This window comes from Zootoca vivipara, chromosome 2, assembly GCF_965207765.1.
Source record: "Zootoca vivipara chromosome 2, rZooViv2.hap1.1, whole genome shotgun sequence".
In the NCBI taxonomy this organism is placed as follows: Eukaryota; Metazoa; Chordata; class Lepidosauria; order Squamata; family Lacertidae; genus Zootoca; species Zootoca vivipara.
The window spans coordinates 20,314,991-20,331,811 of NC_142584.1; the positions used below are offsets into that span (position 1 = coordinate 20,314,991).

Here is a 16,821-nt window from a genome sequence, read left to right on the forward strand (position 1 = left end):
GAGATGAGCGCCGCAGCCCCAGAGTCGGACACGACTGGACCTGATGCTCAGGGGCCCCTTTACCTTTACCTTTTTATGTTTGAAAAAGTAGAATGTTTCAGGATTCCCTCCCTTACAAAATTGGCCTTCCGTGCCTTACAGAATTTACATCAGATATATAATGAGTCCAGACTACAAAGGCTTTGTAGGCTGCTCTTTAGAACTTGCTAGCATTAAAAAAGGTTACCAAGAATTTTGACAGTTGCTATTCTTTAACTTTTCTGTGCTGTTATTTTTTATCTATGTTTTTAGTTCCCTATTACTTAGTGCTGATTTTTTTAAAAAACAACAACAACACTACATCATGTCTGAAATATTTGTGCTTGCCCAACCACGAGACTTACTGTACTGATTTTAGATGTAATTGGCGAATGCTCCTGCAGCTCTGCTCCCAATTTGCTCTGAAAGTTTGAGGGATCCTCTAGAACAGGCATCCCCAAACTGCGGCCCTCCAGATGTTTTTGCCTACAACTCTCATGATCTCTAGCTAACAGGACCAGTGGTCAGGGATGATGGGAATTGTAGTCCAAAACATCTGGAGGGCCGAAGTTTGGGGATGCCTACTCTAGTACAGTCTAATGCACTGAGCACGAGGCGCCTCTGATGGATCCAACTCACTTCCTCAAAGAGAAAGCACCCATTCATTTGTGGAATAGTTGGTCTCTATCCAACCTAATAGATTTCAGTATTTTAATTAACCTTTCAACTTATAGAGCAAGTAAATACCCACACTTGTATGAGTAATTCAAATAAGCCTCAGCTTCCCCACCCCCAACCCCCAGAAGAATATCGTCAGATATAAATGGTGGGAGAATAGACTCGTAAGAACGAAGTCATTAACTGAGTGGGATGACCTAAAGCAAATTGTTTAAGCCTTGCAGATAAATAATTGCCTTTTGATTATATATTTGGTGCTTTTGTCTAGAAGCACAGGTAGAAAGCAGGGAACCTGACAGTTGTCTGTCTTTAACTAAGTTAAATATGACCACAAGGCAGCAGCTGGTTAGTCATTTATACTACAAAAAGTAGTTGCTGGGGTGATTTCAGTGATGAGAAGGTCTGGATGTTAAGGGAGGAATTCAACATAGCACTATGGCAATTCTTCACTCAGTGCAAACGTTTCAGTGAATGAATCTGCTAGTGGGACTAGTTAGCTGAATACCGCCCATAGGTTAAAACTAGAACTATAAGGACACAACTGCCACTGGTCTTTGTAACATAACTACCATAATAGCTACTTTAAAAAATTAGCATAGAAAAATGTTCAGATTCACAAAATACATGTAGACAGTTTCAAGTCAAGTAGATCAGTGAAATGTGTTTTCAGTTACACAATAAAGAGAATATATAAGTTTTACGGTGCTTTCTTCACTTACGACCTTGTTCTTCCCAACTTTGTTAGATTTCACATGCCTAATTCAGTGTGAAAGTAATTAAAGTGTTAAAAGTAATTTGCTTGGTACAGTCATACAGCTTACAGGGATTTTGTTGGCTATGTTTTCTTAAATGATTTTTAACTCAAAGTAATTTGTGTAATTTTCTCCAGGTTGACTTAGAAGCAAATTCCCAAAATAGAAGCCCGGAGTTGCGTCCCAGCGCTGCTTATCCTAATTCTAAATTTCACCGCAAAGATAATCTGAACCCCCGGCAGCTGAATCTTCACCTCACCCCTCCACATGCTCAGTATGCTGTTCCTAATCGCCACTTCCAGCATCTGCCCCAGATTCCAAGGCAGCCATACCCTTTACAACAACCGCAGAACCCTTTGAGTCAACAGCAAAATCATTTGTCTGAACAGCAAAACCAAATGGATCCACAGCAGAACCAGATAGCCCAGCAGCATAATCATTTAAATCAGCAGTCACTGCATACACCCTCACAGCTTTCCCCAGCCTATCAAACGGGCCCCAACCAGTCATTCTTTAAAAACCCAGTCCCACACAGACCTCATTCCCCTGGTGTAGACGCTGTGATTTCAGAGCAGCACCCCCCATCCCTGTTACAAGAAGTCGGTAACCCTCTGAGACCCATTGCACAGCACAACCCAATGATGCCACCCCACTTGAACCACTTCATTGAAGAGAATCCTCCAGGGATGCCTATAGGAGAGCAGTTAGGTAGGTATCGCCGCCACGTTTCATAGTCCGAAACGGGACACAATTGTTCTAAACTGAAAACTATGCTTACGTTTGGGTTTGGGGTTCGTTTGTTGTGAATTTCAGTGTCGTTTAGTACTGAGTTATCTCCCTTTCTGTCCAGAGGGGGAAAGACATGAAAATCAGCCATGCTTGCAGAGCCTTTGCTTAAGGAGTTCTGCAGTGCTTGCATTTGAAACTCCTGATCATGTTTTTCTGTTGTGCTAGGCACATTGATGCAAAGCCATGGGAAGGCAAGTGGGCCTTTTCAGCAGCTGCATTCAGGTCCTGGAACTCATTCCTGAAGGAGAATGACCTTAACCCCTCACTACTGGCCTTCTGTAGCAGGGTCAAAGCCTTCCGTTTTAAGAAGACTTTGGGGCATAAATGGTTGCTCTCATTCTCAAGTGATTTCAGTTGCTGTGGTTACACTATTTTTATGAGCTTGGTGTGTGTGTGTGTGTGTGTGTGTGTGTGTGTGTGTGTGTGTATGTGTATTTTAATCTTTACTGTTCTATAGTTTTTGAGTACTTTATTTTAGTTATCATTATTAGCCTACTCTTTAAAATGGTTGAGTTATTGTTTGAACTTGCTATGCTAGCTGCCTTGAGCTCACTGAGGAAAGGTGGATTATAAATGGTTTAAATCATGGGTGGAGAACCTTAGGCCCTGGGCCTCACGTGCCAAGCCTGTATATATGGACCTCCCCAGGCCACACCTCCTGCTGGTTCTCCATCCTCCTTGAGTGTCTTTGCCTGTCTGAAATGTGTCCTTCAACTCTGCTTGTGCCTGTTGCTTGCCTAGATGGAGGACAGAGAGGGGTTTGTGCATGTGTGTAGAATCTAGCCTACTGTGCAAAGGTAAAATTGACATTTATTGCTGCACCCACTAATTAAACCACATTTCCACATTTGAGATATAGCAGGTGGTTTAAAAATGTACTGCTTTTAAATAATCCATGAATAAAATAAAGAGACTGCAATCAAAGTGCTTAATCTAACACATACACCAGGGAAGGGTGGGAGAGAGTATGCTCATTTTGAACTGGCCCTGTAACAGGTTTCTGTAAAATAAAGAGAAGCTAATACCCCTTCTGTACGCTGTGTTAGTACAGTAGATTTTAGATTACTATTGTGTATCAGACGTGTAGGATTTCATTTATGTAAACAGACGCTAGGGCTCGGCGATATATTGATATATTGTCCAAAACCGGTTTGAAGTCCATATATTGGTTTCATTTTTTTTTACTTTGCAATCTATCATGAATTGTGTTTGTGTGTTATGCAAAAATCACAGTGGGAAAACCCCCGAAGTCAGCCAGTGCCTCTACATAGCTCCATCCTTATTTCAGACACCGTGATATATTGACATATTGCAATGTTTAGCTGGTGATATATCATGATGTTGAACACCAGATATTGCCCAGCCTCAACAGACACATGGCAGGTAAGATGTATTTCAGTGTAGCACTGTGTCAAAGGTACAACAAGAAGCAGACTTGGTACCAAAGTTGTTTTGATATTGTTTGTACAATTACCATATGATATTGTGAAATGAAGCTTTCTGACATAAGCATCTTAAGTACAGAAGCTGGGTAATTTTCCCCCCAAAATGTTTTGCAGATCGTATTCATGGAAATTTAGCTTTGGAAACCTTAAGGCAACAGCAAGCAAGACTACAGCAATGGAATGAGCATAACGCCTATCTCAGTCAGGGCAATATTCCTTATTCTCACCATCACCATCCTCACTTATCCCACCTTTCTCAGCAGCCAATTGGATTGCATCAGCAGCCAGTTAGGGCAAACTGGAAACTTGCCAACAATGTAGAAGATGAAACTGAGGCAACGTATTCAAGGTAATTGTGGAAAGAATTCTCAAAGTGTAGCATTTAGGTGGAAATGGGACATGGGCACTTTTCATTCTGTCCTAGAGGTGAAAGGGTCCACCTGGCCCATCCCTTGCTACAAGGAGCAGTATCAAAGTTGTTCCTGGAATCTAGAAACTCTAATTCTTAGGGTCCAGTTCTAGGAGGCTGATTTCAGGTGCCTAGCTTGAATGGGATGGACTTCAAAAAAGGGCTGAGAGTGCTGTGGCTCTCTTCACAAACATGGTTTTGACAGTGAGCACTTGAACCATGAGCACTGGGCAGGGGGAAGGATTAAAGAAGAATCAGACAGGGAGAAGTACAGTGGTACCTCGGTTATTGAACATAATCCGTTTCGGAAGTCTGTTCGAGTTCCGAAACATTCAAAAACCAAAAGCGGAAGCCTCAAATCAGAAGCCTCAATTTGGAAAACTCAAAATGGCAGCCATGTTTTCTGTTCAAGTTCCGAGGCACGTTCGAAAACTGAGACCCTTTCGAGTTTTCGACGTCCGAGTTCCGAAACGTTCAACTACAGAGGCGTTCGAAAACCAAGCATCAAGCCTGTTATTCTTTATAGTAGCATCCCAAATGTTCATATTAAGAATAATGGTGGTTCTTTCATGGCGTTGGATACTACAGTACAGTAGCAACATGTTAAAAGTCTCCTGGCAGTGAAAACAATGTATTGCTGAGATATATCAGAATTGCTGCTATTTGCACATTATAAATAGTAGATAAGATAAGATTAAGATAGCTTTGCAGGCAGATGACAACTACGGTACAACAACTTTGCGGGTAATTAAAGAAAGCATCAACTTCACTTGCCCTGTGAAAAGGAGCGTTCTTGAAATTTACTAGAATAATTTTTTTTGTTCATAGCCTTTATGTCCCAAGAGCTTAGGCCAGGTAATATCAAACAGATGGGCTGACAATCCATTGAGGGTTTGCAAATTGAACCTTTGGAAGCAAAAGAAGGATAAACAAAGAGAAAGGGAATACTTGTTATGCATTTGTATACATATAAAGCAAGCCAGTCTCTTTCCATTCATGCTCAGCTACAATCTGTATTTAAAATAAAAAAAATTCCTTCAGTAGCACCTTAAAGACCAACTAAGTTTTTATTTTGGTATGAGCTTTCGTGTGCACACGAAAGCTCATACCAAAATAAAAACTTAGTTGGTCTTTAAGGTGCTACTGAAGGAATTTTTTTTATTTTACTTCGATCCAGACCAACACGGCTACCTACCTGTAATCTGTATTTAGATTACCATTCCAGAGTTCTGTACTTTTCTTCCTATAAGGAAACTGCACTATGTCCTCACCCCATTTTATTTTATTTTTTAAAAAAACGTTATGGTTCTAATTTTGGTTTTGGTAACATACTTGGGAGTTTTCACAGAGTGAGTTTTATGCTTCGTGTGAAAATCAGTACCTCCAATGAAAGGTTGGATTTAGAAGCTGGATATGTTTTGTGGGGACACTTTCAAACATCTAGTTTCTCATGTAAAAGTGGAGGTTTTGCAGACAGTTTGTATTAGCCTAAATAACATTGCAGTTTTTCAGTTAAACAAGAAATGTCTTACAAGTTATTGTCTCGATTTCTAATGCCCCCCCCTGCTTTAAGACTGTTTTTCTGCTTTTGATATTGTTTTTCTTTTTCATTGTTCAGAATTTCTGAACAAAAAGCTTTAAAAAATGTATGCCTGCCCCCAGATCATGGTCCAGATTACTTGATAACTACATTTAAATGTAGATTGTATTGTGATTCTTGTACAGTGGTACCTCGGTTCTTGAACGTAATCTGTTCCAGAAGCCTGTTTGGCTTCCGAAATGTTCAAAAACAGGCATGGCTTCCCATTGGTTGCAACAGCTTCTTGCAGTCAGCGGAAGCTGCGTTGCATGTTTGTGTTCTGAAAAACGTTTGAAAACGGAAGCATTTGCTTCTGGGTTTTCGTCATTCGAGAACTGAAACGTACGACAATGGAGGCGTTCTGGAACCGAGGTACCAATATCATTCTACCATTTCTCTTGAATGCGATAACTTTTTACACTCCTTTCATTTCTAATCTGAGCAATAATTATTTTATTAACATAGGCTCCAGGATTTTCTCCGAGAAATCTCACACCGTGATCAACATGAAAGCAGGGACCTAGTTGAAATGCCGCCACCTCAGTCGAGACTTTTGCAATACAGACAAGTACAATCCAGAAGCCCACCAGCACTCCCTTCCCCTTCGTGCAATTCAAACCACAGTGGCCACTTTCCTAACTTCTCAGAGAACAGAGACATTGAAGTATCTAACAACCCAGCATTTCAGCAGCATCTGCCTCAAATGTACAATCCCCCTTTCTCAATGCCATCGGAACACATGAACCCGCCTTCCCTGAAATACCTGCAGCCTGATGGATCATGGACTTATGCTAATCTACACCAGAGTCATCTAATGGGGCAAGGCTTTCATTACGGTATACCTCCATTGCCTCATAGATCGCAGCAGAACCCTTTTATCCAAATACAGAACCATCAGCACACAGTTGGTCAGGAACCATTTAACTCCCTCACTTCGCGAGCAGTGTCTGCTTCTTCGCTGCACAGCTTAGAAGAGGTACGTGGGCTGCGATGTTGGCCATGCTTGCTTCCTGTTTAGAGGTCTGTTTAGAGTCAATAGTGAATAGATTTAATAGTAGCAAATGCAAGCTGATTAAAAAAAAAGTGAGTCAGCGTAATAGATGGCTTCAGGCAAGGTCTTGCATCATTTTCTGGATTCCACTGTTGAGGGTTTTATACCAGCTGCTGTCACTTTAATTTCATTATGAACAGTGACTATATTTTTTATCGTTTATACACCTCTCTCAGGATTGCTGGATAGTGATTATTGTTTTTAGGGTATGAAAAGCTACCCTCACATATACAATTTCTTTTTCCAATTCTGATTTTGGATATGTGTCCAAATGAATGAAACTTGTAGAAATTAGCAAATTAATATCTTATTTATTAAGAGTATATGCACCATATATTATTTCAAAGCAATTTACTATTTCAAAAGAATATCCAGATTTAATATAGCTCAAACCATTAAGGCAAAACAAAACAAATCAGAAAAAAATATAATCAGGACATGTTACTTGGGTCAATATCTTATTAGCAAGGATCAGCCCCCAGTTGGAATCATAAAACACACCCCTTTGATCTGTGCATTCAAGCCCTAATTGAGCATGTACTGGTAGCAATATAAAACACATTTGTTTGGATAATGTATGACTAACAAATAAAAGAGAGGTTAGATTCAAAGATGTACTTCTGCATGTGAAAGATCTTCGAGTCATGGAAGGGCCATTTCACTGGAAAAGCGAAATTAAATTCAAATATATTCTTTTGGTCATATAAGGCTTGAGGAAGCATGAGAACTGTGGCAGAACTTGCCTATTATAGTAATCTGCTTCTAGTGGTAGAAGAATACTGATAACTGTTTTCTTTTCCTCTTACCTTCTTTGTATCCAACCCCCCAGTGTGGTGGTTTTATTATTGACAGGCTCCCATCCCAAAACACAATGGCAGTGACTCTTACTTGAAAGCAAGGAAAAGTTATTTTATTCAGGCCAATAGCCTTAGAGGCTCAGCAGCCAACAAGGCCTAGAAGTCAAGATTCCAGGGGTCATGAGCAAGGCAATAGATTCATAACTGAATGGAAGCTGTTATGACTACATAATTATATCTAGGTGCATGCCAATGATGACCAGTTCAACTAGATTCCCCAGTATTATCCTTATTGTTCAGGTTCGGTAAAATAAATGTACCAGTTCTATGCAGTGATATTGCAACCACTGGAGGATTATGGGAGCCTCTAGTACAGTGGTACCTTGGTTCTCGAACTTAATCCAATTCCGGAAGTCTGTTCGACTCCCGAAACCATTCGCAAACCAAGGTGTGGCTTCCGATTGGCTGCAAGAGCTTCCTGCACTCCAGCAGAAGCCGTGTTGGATGTTCAGCTTCCAAGAAATGTTTGAAAACCATAACACTTACTTCTGGGTTGTTTGTGTTTGGGAGCCGATTTGTTCGTCAAATAAGCTGTTCGAGAACCAAGGTATGACTGTACTCTATACTCTTCCCATTGCTCTTGCTTAGTTTGAAGGTGATGAAGTTGAATTGCAGCATGTGTGTTTTAGTATCTAGGAAATATGTGCTAGTGAAGTTGCTGAGGTTTTTCATGGACTTGGCATACACTGTAGAATGAGATGCTGTGCCATTATGATGAATTCTAATTGTGCTGATTAGAACCAAAGAAAATTATCAGGACCACAGCTTGTGTTCATGAATGCCAGAACAGAATCTCTGTATTGTTTTGTTGCCAAGTTACTTTATAATAACCTTAAATCTCTGTTTTGCACCGCATCTGGGGACTCCGCATCAGCCATCAATGGGAAATACATTTAAAGATACATACTGATCTGGGCGAACTAGGAAAATAACTGCTATAAATCCTATTAATTTAAGACTTTTTCAGAAACACAGTTGGGGACCAGGAAATTGCTGATTGACAGACATAGGAACAAATCTTCAGCACATAAATATTTGCTTTTATGTTTAGAATCGGGCTCTTCGAAATAAAAAAAAGACACTACCGTTCTCTTTTGGTTTTTTTTTTGCCTTCTAATACTCAAAAGCTTAGTTATTTTGATTCTTAATAAAAGATCACTTTTTACAGAGACTGAAGTCACATTAGAAGGGGATTTTACTGCCAGTGATAGAACAGAAAGTGGAATACACCCCTTGCCAAGTCAAGGTGCATAAGTCCCTTCTTCCTAATCTACAGATGACCAGCCTATGGGCCACATGCAGCTCCCCCCTCCCCCCAGTCCTGTGAGGCCCATTGGTTATACCCCAGTTGCCCATACCCACCAAATGTGCCACCATGTCTATAGTTGTTTCTTCTTGAACATGTTTTCTTGCCCTTAATTTCCACCTATCAGCTGGTACTTTATGTCTTGGATGTAATATACAAAAATTCTCCTATCTGAGGAATGAAGGGTTTGGAAGTTCCTCTCCTTTCTCATTCAGTTCACTTCTTTCCCTAGGGCATTGTCACCTTGTGCCGGGAGGGAAGGCAAAAGACGTTTGGGATTTGAATGGAGATATTGCTAGAGATGAAAATCCCATGTCCCTTCCCATTTTGAGATAGTCAAATGAGTATACATGTTTAGGGAACTCTTTATTAATGTGAATAAACTCTTAGCAAGATAGGTCTGTAGAAATCTGTGTTAAAAGAGTCCTCTGGTCCTGAAATGCTAGCTGCCTTGCACTTATTAAACTTTTTAGCTGAAGGCTTTCAGTCACATTCTAACTTATTCTAACAGAATAATGTGCAGATCTCACATAGTTTGCAATGAAAAGACTCTTTGAAGAAAAGATGCTAATTGTACACTTTCACATTGCAAGTTGTAAGTGTGATGCCCTTGTACGAAGTTTGGGAAACTACTGGTGTCATTGCTAGCTCTTCGGATTTTACAGAACAGGCTCCAGTTAACTAAATTTCCATGAAAAAGATTTGCAGCATTTCTATTCCTCTGGCACTTGTTTTTAAAACGCTTACACTAACCTTTCCCTATAAGTGTTTGGTTTAGTATAGTACAGTATGAGAGTATCTTTAAATGCACTGTTTCTTGCATCCCTCCCCTCTTCACGTCAGCTGAGCTTAGATCCACTTTTAAAGGATCTTGACTAAATGCTATATCCAAAAAATGGATCCTGGTTCAGATAAAACAGCGGTTAGTTTAACAAGCCAGCTGCATAATTTATGATTGTAATGAAACTTAGAAGCATTGTTCTAAGCTCGGATTCCTTGTTTGGATGTAATACTAAGCTAAGATTCTTTAAAATTGAAAACAAACCTTTATGAAGTCCTGCTGTGCAGCAGCTGGAATGGGCAACGTGCTAGACCAAGGAACACTAAACTGCAGTTTAGCAGCACATATAAACATGGCCTGTGTCTACGTCTAGTTTATTTCTCTATCTCTCTCGATAAAGAACCCAATACTGAAGTGTTGATGGAATTCACATTTAAAACAGTTAAATCTGAATTAAAGTCTGAATGCGGCTGATTTGTAAACATGGTCTTGAATCCATAGTTCTCCTTAACCTTATCAAAGCCTATCGGATTCATTTGGCATAAAATCAATCAGTACACTACAATGACCCAATAAAGGGGAGGGCACTTGATAGTTCTAATAACTAAAAGGAAAGAACAAGAAGGTGCTCACTCACCTTGAGTTAGAAAGATCTCACCACAACCATGAGGTAGTCTTTCTCTGGAGAGTGTTTCATAACTAGGGTGTCACCATGGAAAAGGCCCTCTTCCTTGTAACTTCTTGCTTCAGCTAATTAGGCGGGGAATCTGGAAAAGGCCGCCAGTGAAGATCTTAAGGGCCGGGTAGGTGTATATGAGAGCAGGCGATCCTTCAGGCATTCTAGCATCAAGGGCTTTAAAGCACTTTGAAGAGTACTTCTCAATTGACTGAAAGCCAATGCAGATAACAAAGGCTTAGTGGAATGTGCTGTTATCGGCCAGTTTCCATTAATAATATCACACCCTTATTTTGAGCCAGCTGAAATTTTTGGACTGTTTTCAAGACTGCCAAATTTCCCTGAATATGTGATGGGACACATTTGAAAACTGGCAATATTGTCTTGGATTCTAAGATAAATTAATGTAAGGAAATCCACAGAAGGAAAGTTTCCCATCATCGTCTTCTCCCCTCTGCAGCTACCTCTCCAAAAGCCATTTTGGAGGGTAGGTACCCTCTTGTACAATATGCTGGGTAACATTTACATATGGAAACTACCACCAGACACAAGATCTCATAATTGCCAAATCATCAGGTAAACCTTAAAGAGGGATTACAAAAAAAGATGATTTTTCATGTTGCTCTAAGCTGACAAAACCACAAAGGAGATGAAAATGCTATGCAATCAAGTATATCAACACATGTTACTTGAAAAACAAGGTGTCACAAGTTCATGAAATGTCACTGAAAATTAGCTAAGTATATTTTGAGCAAAAATATTCCCCTGTGCCCTCAGCTGCTAACTTATCCACAAATGACATCAAAGCAAAATCACATTTTATTTCTATGTTCCTTTTGCTTCCTTTACCTTCTCCTGTAGAACAGAGAAATGGCAGGGAAAGAAGCCTCTGTGTGGAAATGAAAAGCGCCCGCAAAACAAAATAATGTGTTTTGTTACATTGTGTGCTTTGTGCTACCTAGAAATTATTTTCATGGGATAAATTAAACCAGTATGGATGAGCCAGAACTGCCAAGAAAGTAGAAGGAAATTGCCACTGGCAGATACTTCCACGCAATTGCACCCTGGAGGGAAGTTGTAAAAGGCAAGCTTGGAAGTAGCAAAAAAGGAATGATTGCAAGACAAAGTGAGAGATTAGGAATCAAGAAGTCATTGTCGGGGTTGTGGGGTGGAGATGAACACTGCAATGTGATACCTTGGGATTTAAATAAATATTTTATTTCTGCCACCATTAATATTTAACCTTGAGACATTTCAGTGGTATTTACTTGCATTCTGTCTATTTTTGTACTACCGCAAAACCAAAATTTTAAACTAGCACTTCTCTCATGGTATTCCCGTTAAAGTGATTTCAGAATGTAAGTATTGAGAATCTCAGGGGATATTTGCCACAGGTTCCATGCAAGTGAGCTCTCTTCTCCTCTTTGCTTTCTTCTATTCAGTATGAACCAAGAGGACCAGGCAGGCCGTTGTACCAAAGAAGAATTTCATCTAGTTCAGCCCAGACTTGTTCTGAAGATATAAATGCTCCTCAAGATAGCCTTGGACAGTGTAAAGAGCTTCAGGACCATAGTAACACATCTTCTTTCAATTATTCATCCCCCGAATTGTGGGTAAACTCCACCTCATCAGCCCCATATCAGAACATTCCATGCAATGGTTCCAATAGAGCAATCCCACAAAGAGAACTCTTGGGTAAGTGATGCTTTCTCATCATTTTAAAGTATTATTATTATTAATAATTGCAATCATTTTATTATTTATACCCTGCCCATCTGGCTAGGTTTCCCCAACCACTCTGGGCGGCTCTCAACAGAATATTAAAAACACAATAAAACAGGCATGTCAAACCTGCGGCCCTCCAGATGTTTTGGACTACAATTCCCATCTTCCCCAACCACTGGTCCTGCTAGCTAGGGATCATGGGAGTTGTAGGCCAAAACATCTGGAGGGCCGCAGGTTTGACATGCCTGCAATAAAACATCAAACATTAAAAACTTCCCTAAACAGGACTGCCTTCAGATATCTTCTAAAAGTCAGATAGTTGTTTCCCCCTTGACATCTGAAGGGAGGGCATTCCACAGGGCAGGTGCGACTACCGAGAAGGCCCTTTCCTGAAATAGTAATAATTTTATTAAGCCAACTCATTAAGAAGTTGCTGTCCTATATCTGGCTAACAAAATATATTCTCAGAATGAAATGCATCAACTTTTTCTCTGCATTGAAAACTTACAGATGTTTTATCTTTGGGACCAATTTCATATTACAAATACAGTATCCTGTCATTCACTCTTTGCTGCTTACTGAAGTGGATTAAATATTGCGCATTCTAGTACAGAAATAAGGCAGTGATGCACACAATTCAGGCCTGGGTTAGACCTAATGCCAAAACATGGCTTAGCGTTAAAAAGATAAGTAAGCACAAACTTTGGGCTCATGCTGTCTCCCCTTCAGTTGACTCGTTGGGTCAATCAAACCACGGTTTAATACCCTGGTTTGCAAGCTAGCTGTTGTTTGGACAAGCAACAGTTTCCCATATTCAGATGTTGCTGGAAACTGCTGTTTGTTTAAAACTGAATAGTAGCTTTCAGCATATTCACCTTGTGCGCAAAGGAGGAGTGGAAGCAGGAGCGCATGTGTGCATAGTTCATGCCTGCTCATCCTCACAATGCCTAAACATGGTCTGTTCTCTTCTGTGCTTTTAAAACCATTTTGTGTGTTGTATACACACTTTTATATAGATACAATAAAAACACAAAAGGGTGGGAGGAGAGAAATAGAGAAGGGGAAAGAAAGAAAGAAAGAAAGAAAGAAAGAAAGAAAGAAAGAAAGAAAGAAAGAAAGAAAGAAAGAAAGAAAGAAAGAAAATAAGATTCAGAAACATCTGATTCTTCATCTGTCTGCTATATAAAAACAGTATTCACTTCGTCCACTCCAATATAACACCCCACAAAGACATTATATTCAATCCTCAATTCCAGATGCTATTATTTCTTTTTCGCACAGAAAGTCTATGAGAGGTTAAAGGGTCTACCTTCTTCTTTTCTTTGCTTTCTGTTTCCAGTTCCTTCAAAGACCGCCAAGCCTCCTGAGGAACCGATGAAAGTTGAGAACATCCAGCTGTCCAATTCTTTTAATTACAATATGCTCCAACATCTTGGCCAGTTCCCTCCCCTCATGCCCAACAAGCAGATCGTGGAATCCAACAGCAACAGCCAGCCCAGCGCTGGTGCGAACAAGCCGGCCATGTCTTACGCAAGTGCTCTGAGGGCGCCACCAAAGCCCAAAGCGCCCCCTGAGCAGGCAAAAAAGAATAGTGATCCTTTGTCTTTGTTTCAGGAACTTAGTCTAGGTAGTTCATCAGGTAGCAATGGCTTTTACTCCTATTTTAAATAATCAGAATATTTTTGTAGAGAACATTTTAATTTCTATTTGTGTCAGTAGACTTAAGATAGTTGGGGCTTCCTATGCAGTTGCCACCATTTCTCTTTGTTTATATTAGTAAATATATCTTGGTTTAAATGCTTTGCTGCTAGACTTGAAGCTAACCTTTTTAAATTATATTCCGTTCCCCCCCCCCAAATGTGGGTCAGAAGTTTCAAAAAGAAATTCCCTAGAAAAATACACACTTAAAAAAAGAAAAAAATGTAACATTATATATGTGTTGCATTAAAGCTAGCAGCTGAAAAGTTAACTGTGCAACTTAAAAAATATATATAATTTTTTTAAAAAAAGTTGTCTAAATTGTATTTAAAAAAAATTGTAAGTAGCATTTACATTTATTCAATAACATTTAGCATACTATGCTGGGTTTCTGTACCAGAAATGGCCAGTTAATGTACAAATGTATGTTATGTCTGCTTAAATTGTTTATTATTATTTTTTAAATAAAGGTGCAGCATCTTATAATTACTTTCAGTTTTATCAACTTTCTGTGAAAGGATGCTGCATTCTAAAACTTTTATAGTTTTAGAACCTGTATGATGTGGTATAGTAATCTCCTTTGACTGTAGGATAAAGTGAAGACCTTCTTTGCAGACCCACACACCACTGTTTTTAACTTTTCAGAGTAAAGCAGTGGTCAATAAAAAATTTAAAAAATCAAAAAAAAATCCTGCACATTTTATTTTTGGACAGGCTGCTAAATTTAGCTTGTTGGAAAGATTAATTTGATAGATTTTTTAAAAAAAGAATCATGAAATTTAAAACTTTTTTTTTTGCTATGTTGGGTGCTTCGTAGTTTAATAACTATTAAAAAAATTGAGTGAATTTAGTAAAATATTTGGGTCCCCTTCCCAACTATGCATGTGTAAATGCTTGTAATCTGATCTCTCCTATTCTTGGCTTCTCTAGTGGTATAAAGAATTGTGCCGCTTTAAGGGTTCCCCCCCCCCCCCCCCCGTAAAACCTTTTGGTACATTATTTGATGTTTACATTAAATGTGACATTATACAACGGATCTTCAGATATTTTGCTAACTGTTTTGTTTGAGGAACATCATTAAAGAAGATTTTTATGTTTGTCAAAGCTGTATCCAAATTAATCCAAAATTTTGGGGAGTCAAGTTGGAGGGGGGGAGAACTTGTGAATCCATATGGTTGTTTTTATCTTTGTATGTTCTGCTGAGGTTTTCCACAATCTTGGTCTTTTACCACTATATATTGAAAGTGAAATCTATAAAGAATTATACAGCAATATGTAACAAAATTTTGGAGAAAAAAACATTTTAGGGTAATGTTTACCTTTCAGGTTGTGGTCTTGTACACTGTTCATACTTTTGAAGTAAGGGATGTATCTTTTATAGCTTCTACAGAGGCCCTTGTCCTCCTTTACACTTGAAACGATCTCTCTGATCGGGGACGTTGATTTTTATCAATATTTTAATTTATTTTAGTTTCCCATTGTGAGACGCGAGAGTAATATTTTCAATAGTATCATTTTTAAAAGTGTGTTTTTCTTTGAGGTGGCACAGCTCCCCACAGCTTTGAAACCATTGGGATTAACCCAGAGCCTTTTTGCTGAGCTACTGTACTTGCTGCTGTATTCAATCTGATATTTGCTCTTGTTACAATCCATTTGTCCCTGTTGGGGTTTTTTTTGTGTTTTTTTTTTTTTGTAAATCGTTGTGGTGAAATCTCAGCTTGGTTTGAAATCAATATCACCTTTCTTACTGATTTCAGGTAAGTCGGGATTTCACCGAAGGGTCTTTCTATAAGAGATCTGCATACTGATTTAATGCATTGCAATATCTGAATGGTTACCGGGTTCGTGGTTCAGAAATGCAGGATAAAAGCTGCATGGCTATGTAACTTGTATTTCTTAATGTTATAGAAACAAACAAAAAAGTGAAGGAGAATGTCCCTGCTCAATTTTGCTTCACAGTTTGAGCACACAGTATCAGGAAGTTCCAGAGGCTACGTTCTCTGCATCTTAATCAGAGCTTTCATCGTTATCATTAGTATTTTTGGTCTGCTGAGTACTGCAGACAATGGCCCTAATGAAATTAGATGGACAATGATGGTATCTGAGTTGGTATAAACCAGGGTTAGCCCCTTTGAAATAAGTGACGCTATATCTGATGTCGTCTCCTAAAGTTCTGAGTTCCAACCCTGCCCCTGGTTACGGCAAATTCTATTGAAGGCAATGACATTTACCCACTCATAACCTAAGGCAGGAATTTTGTCTTTTTATCCCACTTAATGTGGACACAATAAAGAGTTGTTGGTGATATGTACAAAACCAGGGATAGGCAACCTGATGCATTCCAGATGTTTTGAACTGAATCCATCATCTTTGGCCATACTAGGTGGGGCTGATGGGAGTTTTATTCCAAAACATGTGGTGGTCACCAAGATGCCTACCCCTGCCGATGACGATAGAAGGTTAATTAGAGCTCAAATGCACTCACACAAGTCAGCACTATATCTTCAGGGGTTTCAAAATCACACATTTATATAGAGTTTTATTATTCTGTTCACCTTACCTGAAATATTAAACTATTAAATTTTGCTTGTTCGTTTACTTCAATCTGAGTTAGTTGAGGAACGATTGTTGACATCTGACGGCCTCATTTTCAAACTGTCATACACTAACTGGTATTTTCATCACAGCAACTTTCTAAAAACACATGCCTTCTTTTTCTTTCTTTTATTTCACACCCCACCCCAGCCTAAATGTTGTTAAACAGTTGTCGGAAGTGTATGCCTACATTTGGAAGATTGATATTTTATCTTTTCAGACTCCAGAGATTAAAATGAGTAAGAGGCTACAAAATAAATCCATTTACTCTGCATCAGATTTTATTTTTTTTACAGATTGTGGATTTCGGTCAGACTTGGCATGTACATGGACCTTGGTGCGACTGGTGTTTCTGAGTTGTTAAATACAGTTTTCTCCAGAGATTCAGAGCTATAGCAAATTCAAAAATAGAACTGGTTTTGCAAAGGTAGGAAAGCTCCAGACCGTTCCAGTGCTCTAATA

At 39.2% G+C, this 16,821-nt stretch overlaps 1 protein-coding gene across 5 annotated transcripts in view; it reads left to right on the forward strand.

Annotated features, from left to right (window-relative positions):
* HELZ (helicase with zinc finger) overlaps positions 1-16,350 on the forward strand; it is a 107,494-nt gene extending 91,144 nt beyond the window's left edge. For all 5 annotated transcript variants that reach the window (XM_035104007.3, XM_088662983.1, XM_035104008.3 and 2 more), the window contains exons 27-31: positions 1,586-2,156; positions 3,797-4,031; positions 6,136-6,646; positions 11,784-12,036; positions 13,406-16,350. In XM_035104007.3, coding sequence (XP_034959898.2) covers positions 1,586-2,156; positions 3,797-4,031; positions 6,136-6,646; positions 11,784-12,036; positions 13,406-13,737 — 1,902 coding nt within the window. In that variant the 3' untranslated portion in view covers positions 13,738-16,350. The remainder of the gene's footprint in view (positions 1-1,585; positions 2,157-3,796; positions 4,032-6,135; positions 6,647-11,783; positions 12,037-13,405) is intronic.
* Positions 16,351-16,821: the final 471 nt, after the last annotated feature.